The sequence below is a fragment of the Juglans microcarpa x Juglans regia genome, chromosome 4D (genome assembly GCF_004785595.1).
Source record: "Juglans microcarpa x Juglans regia isolate MS1-56 chromosome 4D, Jm3101_v1.0, whole genome shotgun sequence".
Lineage (NCBI taxonomy): Eukaryota > Viridiplantae > Streptophyta > Magnoliopsida > Fagales > Juglandaceae > Juglans > Juglans microcarpa x Juglans regia.
This window is the reverse complement of record NC_054600.1, coordinates 26,275,701-26,285,844: the sequence shown is the minus strand read 5'-3', so window position 1 is coordinate 26,285,844 and position 10,144 is coordinate 26,275,701. Positions and strand designations below refer to the sequence as shown.

Below are 10,144 nucleotides of genomic sequence, written 5' to 3'. Positions count from 1 at the left end.
ATGTAAGATATTGTAAAATATAATGTGTTTATTATTTTTTTTCACAAATGCGTGCTAGTGGGCCCGCTTCTCGCTGGGTGACCACTAGTACAAATTTAAAGTTTATTTTTTCATTTTATTTTAAGTATTTTTTAACATTTTAATCATTAAAAAAAATTAAAAAATATATAAATCTATTAATAGTTATCTTTTTAATTATTAAGTAAAAAAATAAAAAAAATTAAAATATTTAAACAATAACATTGAGGAGTTAAGAGCACTGACATTAATTTAGATAAATGCAAGTACATCTTCAAAATTTAAATAAATATAAATAGAATGTTCTACATTAGAATAATCAAGTAGTAAGAAGTTGAAATATGAGCTGTAGTGTTTCTTAAAGGAAAAATCTTACTGCAAATAAATTTATGTATCAATTCATAATATTAATGTATAATGTATATGTTTAATGAAATGATATGAATTAAATATGAAAATAATTTTTATAATATAGGAAATTTTTTCTTCTCTCAAAAAAATTTTTTTATTTTCTTTTTAAATTAAAAAAATTATCAATATATGATATAATACACAAATTTATTTGTACTTAACAAAACTCTTCCTTAAAAGATGTATTATTTATCTTCAAAAATAATCTTTTATCCTGAAATATCAGACCAACTTCATCTTCATACTTGTAAATGCACGCATTAAGTAAATGTCAGGTTATTTCAGATTTATGTCAGGTCTGCTTGTAAATGCACGCATTAAGTTCAATTCATGTCGGATAATACTAGTCCCAACGCTCCTAGCTCCCGCTAGGGCTACCGCTGACATGTTTTTATTTTTTATTTTTATTCGTAATTAAAGAAATATTTTTTTAATAATATTATAATTTTAAAAAAATATATATTTAAAAGTATAAAAAAATACATGTTAAAAAAAAAAAAAAAACAATTATACCTTGCGGTAGCTCGAGCGGTCGACGTATCACTGTCAGGTTGATTGAAAGCCTTCTCTTGCTTTATTTTTTAAAAGGATTCACAAAAATAATTTCTTTATATTTAAGATATAATTTTTATAAAATTAATTAGAAAATAATAATTTAAATAAAAATAAAATTATTAATTAACATATTATTAGTATAATTGTAAAATATGAAAATAAACTTAAAATATTATTATTAAAAAATTACATTTATATTATTATTTTGACTAATCCAACGTGGAGTTATAACCAATATTTTGAATACCGTACCGGATATCGTACCGATCAAGACACTGAAACGAAATATTTCGATATCGATACCGTTTCGTATACCGTTTCAAGATAGTTTATATATAAATAAATTATATATATATAAATATATGTATATAAATTATATTTCAAACTAATAATCTATATATGAATAAATTATATATAAATATATATATATAAATTATAAATAGTCTAGTCTGAATTGTAGGTCAAAAAATAAGCTTGTAGCGTAAAAAAATGAAAAAAAAAATTTAAGACCGAAATATCGGCCGATATAGGCCGGTACATGCTGAAATATCGGCCGGTATGTGCCGGCCAGTATTTGAGCCAGTACGAAATATATATAGTACCTGTACCGACCCAGTAAATACTGGTCGGTATGGTACGGTATTAATAACAGTGGTTATAACTTGAATAATTTTAGATTTATGAAAAATATGTATTTCTAACAAAATTTTAGAGATAACTTTAATAAAGTCAATATTAATACTTAAGTAACATTTTTCTACTTTAGATTGTGAGTTAAGATGAGATGAAATGAATTAAAATATAAATTAAAAATTGAATAATATTATTATAATATTATTTTTAATATTATTATTATTTTAAAATTTAAAAAAATTAAATTATTTATTATATTTTATATAAAAATTTAAAAAAATTATAATCAAGATAAATTGTAATAAATTGAAAGCCTTTTTATATCCAAACCGGCCGTAACACGAGACATTTCACCGATGAAGCCAAATGGCTTTTTTTCATATATTTTTTTAATATTTATATTTATATTTAAAAAAATTATAACATCATTAAAAAAATATTTTTTTAATCACTTAGTAAAAGAAAAAAAAAATCCACCATCGGTGGCTTTTGTCGGTGGCTGTAGATTTATTGTTAGATTTAACTTGTCGCCCATATACGACAGATTGCAATTTATTTTTATAAAAATCTTGAACTTTGATTGTCGTATGACAGTTTTGCAAATTTATTTTTATAAAAATCTTTTATGACGGTATCATTTTTATTTTTATTTTTATTTTTTACACGCTTCTAAATTGAGACATCGTACTTCAATTTCTATTTTATTTAACTTATGAAATCATATTAAATTAATTCCAAAAACAAAAAAATAAGTTTCATTCTTTCAACTATATTTTAAAATTTAGGAAGATTTATTTACAAAATTACCCAATAGCCGAAATACAACACATAGGATAAAGAAATGGGTGATACCTCGTTAACGTCGACATATATGGGCCCATAGTCGAGAAAGATACCAAAATTATCTAAAAGAGACAAAGATGCATGAGACATATTTTTGTAAAATTATGTTATTTTTATAAAATATTTTATAAAAATATTTTTTATTTAAAATATAATTATATAAAATATTGTATAAATAATAGTCCTAAACGAATATCTTACGCAATGCACCGCACATGTAGACCAAAACTCCGCCAACGTTGATTGAAAAAGAAAAGTACTTTTGATACTGCTTGTAATGGGCAAAACTTCCCTACCATGTTAGAATATTCGAAGAAGATAAAATCAATTCGCATCCTCGTAAATCCTACTCAGTCATGGACAAAACATCTCTAATCATGAGATGATGAGTTGCATTGCTTCGTTTGGATCATCAACTTACTTTAACTCATCATTATAACTTTTTCAAATTTTAAAATAAAATATAATAAATAAATTAATTTTTTTAAATTCTAAAATAATAATAATATTAAAAAATAATATTCTAATAATATTTTATCATCTTAACTTAAGTCAACTCATTTCAACATCCAAACGCAACCTTACTCATAGTTAGAAGAATAATTATATTTATAATCTCTACGTACAAATCATACATTACGCTTATTTTAATTTTTTTTATAATAAATATATGATGTATAGACGATAAGTAGAATAATTTAAATAATTTAACAAAAATAAAATAAAATATATAGTATAAAATGATGAGTAACATTCCAGCGAGCTAGAATGTCTAGCCATGCATGCAAATTTGTTGATCCCTTCCATGCATCAACATCGCGCATAAATGTGAATACGGTTCGTTGGTGAAGTCATTACTATATCACAAGTCCTGAAAACTGCATATAGGGTTGCGTGTCCATGTTCATCGATCTTGAGCCCCGGGAGTCCCAATATTACATGCGTTATATTTTTGTTTTTTTATATAGGTGGTGTTATGCATGTTCTCAAGCTGGCAGAACACCATCCATATAACATTTGATGGTGGAATTTAAATTTTAAATTTTATTTTTTAAATTAAATTGTAAACTCTATTAAGTGCTTATCGATACTGATTAATAAATATGATTTTTCTTTTAAAATATAATCAAACATATTGTTTGCTCTGATTAACCTATGTTAATTGTACATCATGCTATTTTTTTCCACAGTTGAGGTGCCTTAAAAAATGAACGACGCTGGCGGGGAGGCTAGTCATGTATTTGGAACTTTTTTGTTTCTATTTTTTTTAATATCCTTAATTATTAAGAAAAAAATGTACAATTTTACCAATAATCATTTCTTTAATTATTAAATAAAGCTAGACAGTTGACTATAATTTTTCATATAACACGGGATATATATATATGTATATAGAGTAATTTCATATACAATCGTTAAGTGCGTAAATGTCGCGTAATCGCGACATTAAATATGTGGGTCTTATGTTTTATTCACTTTTTCAAAACAATTACGCGAATATTACACAATTTATAGTTATAAATATATTTTTTCATATATATATATATATTTGTTTTTACCACAGGATTTAAGAACTCTTTTACTCTTAAAGAGAACAATTATTGATATAGAATATATATGTTTTCAAAGTCAAATATTTAAAAGTTATTTCCACCTTGGACAAGCAGACATAAGGGCAATTTTTCAAATTAAAACAAAAACTATAAAAAAAAAATTAGTAGCAGAATCTCAACCATGCACAAAACATCACCCAACCGAAAAAAAAAAAGGTAAAAAATATGGGATCTAAACTCGCATGAACTGTGGATTAAAAAGAAAAGAGAATCAGATTATTTGTTGCACTGGATGATCAATACAAGCACCTAAAAGTTTGAACCCAATCAGAACACCTATGAGATTTCCGGTTTCCCCACAATCAGCAGTAGTGTCACCATCCCAAGCTAAGTGATTGAACCTTGCAGCAAATATTCAACACATCTACTCCCGTACGTAGAGCCGAAAAGATATCCTAATTATGCATTCTAATGAAATGAAATCTAAGCAAGCTGACGACTGGCCATCAATCCATTATTATATATAATCATCATGCAATCATGATTAAAGCTAGCGATCGAGAGACTTAAAGAAAACAGCGGCTGCCGGAGGAGTTCACATTCACGCCCATTTGTTCAGCCGCCGGGGTGGTCCACCATGCATGGAATATGTGAGAGGATTTAAAAAAAAAAATGGTAGCTAGAAGAAAGAAATCATGGAGGAACAAGCTACAACTAGCACTCCAACTAAAAAGCTTGCCCTGCCTTAGTGGAGATCAGCGTGCAGCATGTGGAATCATGTCTCTTAATCGCGTTTAATGTATTTATTTTTTGCGAGTAAGGATTTCACGTGTAGGAGCATGGGCTTTAACGAAAACATCTCATTTTATTATGGGAACTCGTGAAAGTTTGAAGTTTTTTATACCTTTTTTTGTATAATAAACTAGATGGAATAAACACAATCTACGGCCTCGACCGTTGAAGGTTTTTCAACCATTATTCCTGTGTCATGCCTATGGAAAATAGCAACTCTTTTAGGGATATCTAGTAGGATTAGGAGCTAGTTATACTTTAATAACAAAGTTGGTCGGTTTCATTAATCAATAACCCCCAATAATGCATGGCTTTAATTAAAAGCAAGATCCATTTGGGTGAACAGGGAAACAATGTTTGAAATGGATTCAGGCCTCCAGAGTCTCCTGCCTAGATTATAGGAAATTTGGATTGGTCTAGTGATCATTTGCTGCCTAGTGCTTAGTAGTCTCAGAGGCCTTATTCACCTGAACATAATTGGTCTTCCTTATTTGCGGGTCTCTTAATAAGTTTTCCTGGTACGTATTTTTTCTCCTATATTTGCTCCTCTAATCCTTACTTGCATGTGTTTTTGTTTGCAGATTTTTATTGTTTTGTCTAGGGCTGGCGTTACAAAGTAGTGTAATGGACTATTATGTATTTTATTGAACCTTTGTTATCTAATGAGGAAGTTTTAGTAATTTTGATGGCTGAGTTTAGTTTTTTTATTATAATGTATCCCTCAGATGTCCTGTTGTAACCACGATTTTCTTCTACCACAAGTAAGAACTATCAATAAAATTAGAGTACCGTGCTCTTTCTCAAAATAAAATAAAAAAAAAGTCAAAAAAGTTTATACTAGAACAATCTTTTTCTATAACACTCTTTTCTATAATTATGTCAAAAAGATGCATAGATTTATACTTCAAACTTACTTTATATAACTATATTTTTCTAACTTTGAGCGATATTTTTCCATAAGAACCAAAGCGAACCCTTTTGGAAAAGTATGCAACTCATGGTCGTGTTCAGGACTCCAAGCATAGTTATGGGCCGGCAATAGACCCAATGTTTGAGTGGGCTGAGTGACAGAGGCGAAGGCCCGAAGTCGATAGTGTCGCTGCCGGAAGGAAGTAGCCAACCTTTTTGTTGTAGTTACCTTTCGTTGAAGGCATTTTTCAGAGTGAAGTAGCGACAAACTAGAGACGCCAACGATAAGCCTTCTAATACAAGCTTGGACGTGTATATTACAAACTCAAAAACTACATAGAAGAAATACTTATGATCTCTAAGCCGGAGGAACTAGTGACGATAAGCTCCAACTCCGCCGCCAATAGCACCGTGCCTCTGGTGAATCGGAGACCGATCGCTATGGTGGGAGTTGTGGTGAATGGGATACCGACGATGGTTGGTATCTTTGACCTCTTGGCGTCTATTGGCACCATGCTTTGCACAGGCTTTTGTTTCCTTTGCAGTCATTTTAATGGCACGTATCTTCATTAACTCTTGTAATACTTCTTCCATGGATGGACGATTTTTGGGGTCTGATTCGAGACATTTTAGTATCAATTGAGCTGCTTGGAATGCACCTTCTAGAGGGTAATGTTCACGTAGCCTTGGGTCCATTTTTTTCTTGAGTTTCTGTTTGTCGGACATAGAAGGTCTAGTCCATTCCACCAAGACGTACTCGCCTCTGGCCCTATTTGTGTCGTGTGCTCGTAAGCCTGTCAGCATTTCTAGCAATACGACGCCAAATCCATAGACATCACTTTTTACATACAAATGACCTGTTGATTAGGGTGTTTGTTAGAATATATATGGATACATGGGATGATCAAAATCATGTTCTTATTTTTATGTTCTTGAGATATAAATTATTCATGAGTATTGAAGTAAATCTATATCTCAAAATTACAACTCCTATGCAACTTCAATAATTTAAGAAATTAAATTGTTCTTCACCTAATATCTCGTTATCTTCGGTAATGCTTATTGATATCACGCATTTTAAGTGGTTTTACATGTCTATTATCTACATAAATAACTATTTAAAATATATCACATCAACAAGCATGAATGAGAATAATAAAATTTAGAATGAATGATAGTTTTGCTTAAAATAATTTGTGGACGTTAAATAAGATTTTTGTACTCAGATTTAAATATACACTTTAATTTTTTAATCTTTCTAAATTGAGTCTCAGTTTCTAGGAGTACTTTTGAGTGTAATTTGTGTGCATGGCTCTAGCTAATTCTTAAATGTACACTCTTTTTTTTTTCTCTTTTGAAGGAGTTTTGGACGGTCTTGTTTGGATAATGAGATGAGATGATTTGAGATGAGTTGAATAAAATATTATTATTGTTTTAGTATTTAAAAATATTGAATTTTTTATTATATTTTATTTAAGAATTTAGAAAAATTATAATAATAAAATAAAATGAGATGAGATTAGATCGTTTATCTATCCAAACAAGTGAGAGACGACAATATCATTTTTTTTAAAGGAAATCGACAACCTTTTAATTTCACAAAGCACATGTAATAATTGAAAATTGGAGTATTACCGGTCGCAACATATTCAGGAGCTGCATAGCCATAAGTGCCCATGACACGCGTTGTCACGTGCGAGTTGCCATTTAGCGGGCCCAACTTTGCCAGCCCAAAATCCGAAAGCTTTGCATTGTAGGCCTACAATAAGAAACCCAACACACAATCAAAGATTCAGGTAAGAGAGTGGCAAAGTGGATTCGGTTTCAAATCACAAGGAAACCTGTCATTTAGCCTGATTGACATAATTTAGTCTCTAAAATGGGAGCCTGAAGGTCGAACCCCCCTCTCCCAACTCAAAAAAAAAAAAAAAAAAAAAACCCTTACCCCATCCAACAGTATATTGGATGTCTTAAAATCGCGATATATGACAGATTTCTCTGATGTGTGCAGGAAAGACAGCCCCCGAGCCGCTCCTATTGCTATGTCAAGCCTTTTATCCCATGAAAGTGGTTCTGGAGCTCCTTCTAAGGCAAGCACATGACATTTACATGAGATCAGTTAAAGAAATGAATAAAAATTTTCACAGTTAATGTGATGATCGATTGGAAGTTTTTCTTAGTTCTTACTTTTGAAAAGGTGGTTTTCCAAGCTTCCCTTTTGCATATATTCGTAGACAAGAAGGTACTCCTTGTCTTCCCAACAGTACCCCAGGAGCTTGACTAGGTTCGGATGGGAGAACTTCCCCAAGAATTTCACCTCCGCCTGTGCCCACAAACACATGAATGACAAGGTCGTCTAAAATGGTTCGATTTCCCGGATCAAAACTACTGTTCTGGTTCAACAAATTAATAAACAAATGCATGGCATATTTAAAAGAAAAAATCGCCGTAGGTACGTAGGCAGAATATATATATTATTGTTTTGTTAATTATCCATTTCTATCAGCTCGATCGGTCTTGTGTCACTTAAAACCCCACAAATTTCTGGGCTCTCATCATTACCAGCATAAGCAAATGATCTTATAGAAATAGTACTTAAACCATGCCCAGTCAGAATATTCTATATATATAGGTTTCGATCGGTCAACTAAGAAAACTTCAACAACTTAAAGAAAATGCAAAAAAGTTTTCGTGGAAAACTCGAGCATGTTGAAAAAACTGTCCCGGTGCAGTGGCCACGGGGCCTGATCCCAATAATTAATAGTACAGATATAGCCACTTCTTTTGAAAAATCTGAATTGCCAAACTTTATATAGGAATTAAAAAGTCTCGTACATTTTTTTTTTTTTTTAAATTTTAATTCATTCCGATCGAGTGAGTCAGTCAATGGTATCGCGAACAAACAGGGTGAATAGACGACTAGATCAGGAGGTTACCATCCATTCTTTCAACCCCTGGGGGCTGTCGGGGTTCGATTTCTTGACGGCAACAGCCATGCCAGCGCCGACCTTGGATGGCGCGTACGTGTTCACGTCCACCCAACCTTTGAAAACTCTTCCGAAACCTCCCTCGCCCAGCACCGTATCCGGTCTGAAATTTCGTGTTGCACTCTTTAGTTCTGCAAGAGTGAACACTTTCAGATTCGGGGTTATGACCCTTCCGGTCCGAGGCGTCGTTTCCTCCATGTTGCTTTGAGCGAGGTTTCCATTTTGTGTCACATTACTGCTGCTTTGTGATGTCCATCGCCCACTTTCTTTGCTAATGTTTCTTGATATTTCTGCATGAAATGAAAGGAAAGGAAAATCACAAAAATTAACGGAAACCGAGAATCCGACAGATTATGGAAGGACAAAGGAGAAAGGGAGAATTGATTGATAAATTCAGAAGGGGTACGTACCAGATGGGCTAGAAGGTTTGGTGGTGCTTGGGCTATGGTGGTTACTCACCGGCGCTGCAAAGCAGTTTCCCATGACGATAACTCTTTTTCTTTTGGTCTTTAAATCTGTCTCGACGCAGATACTTATGCAGTTCTCCGCAATCTCCAACTTCCTCCAAAGAGAAAAAGAAAGAGCCAAGAAATTACCAAGCAAGAGAAAACTAGTATAGAGAGATCAGCTTGGGCTTGGACCTCTCTCTCTCTCTCTCTCTCGTTTATAGTTATTCCCACCGCGAGTCTGGCCCGGTTTGGTGCATGAGAGAAGTCCCAGCTTGCAATAATAAAAGATAAACACCAAGAAAGTCAAGCGCAGCAGCGTCAACGGACCAATCGCTAAACGACAATCTCTTGGGCAGTTGGGCCCATTAATTAATTAATTGTAAGGCTCATCCCAACATTTTTAGCCCTAATTAATCATTATGAAAATACTCACAGTGTATACATTATTAGAAAGGTTAAAGATCTCTAACAATCAGTCCATTATAGCTTGCTTAGCATATATATATATATATATATAATATTTCTATAACATTAGTTTTGTTTTTTAACGATCGATCTAGCAGTAGTTAATTAATTTCAGTATTAATAATAAATTAGGCACATACATAAGATGATAGAATATTGTCTTAAATGAAGGAAAGGAAATTTAAATAATTTCATCTTTTCATTTGTTGCTGAGCTTACCCTTTTAGATTTTACATGACATAATCAAAGCTGACAGAATAATAAAAACAAAACATAAAATAAAAATAAAAACAAAAATTTGAGGTGGCAAGTCGTGCAGAGTGAGAAAAGGGTTAATGAAGTTCTCCAATTTCGTCTAATTCCAAAGTGAATATAATAATTCTGTCTAATTAATAATCTGAACCACCTTTTTCCTGTTTAATTTGTCCACGTGGCTTTGACCATACTACTACCTAAATAAATAAAAGAGATCGAATACGTCCCTTTTAGGTTTTAATAACCCTCTAATTGGCTCTTTTATTATATATTC

The 10,144-nt window shown here is 31.7% G+C and overlaps 1 protein-coding gene across 1 annotated transcript; it reads right to left on the bottom strand.

Moving 5' to 3' along the window:
- Nucleotides 1–5,653: 5,653 nt before the first annotated feature.
- On the bottom strand, nucleotides 5,654–9,360 carry LOC121259994 (probable serine/threonine-protein kinase PIX13). Its single transcript, XM_041161840.1, has 6 exons — nucleotides 9,112–9,360; nucleotides 8,651–8,991; nucleotides 7,902–8,037; nucleotides 7,660–7,799; nucleotides 7,350–7,473; nucleotides 5,654–6,571 (listed from the first exon to the last, which is right to left on the bottom strand). The coding sequence occupies exons 1-6, from the start codon at nucleotides 9,182–9,184 to the stop codon at nucleotides 6,087–6,089; spliced, it is 1,299 nt and encodes a 432-aa protein (XP_041017774.1). The 5' UTR covers nucleotides 9,185–9,360; the 3' UTR covers nucleotides 5,654–6,086.
- Between the last annotated feature and the right edge of the window lie 784 nt (nucleotides 9,361–10,144).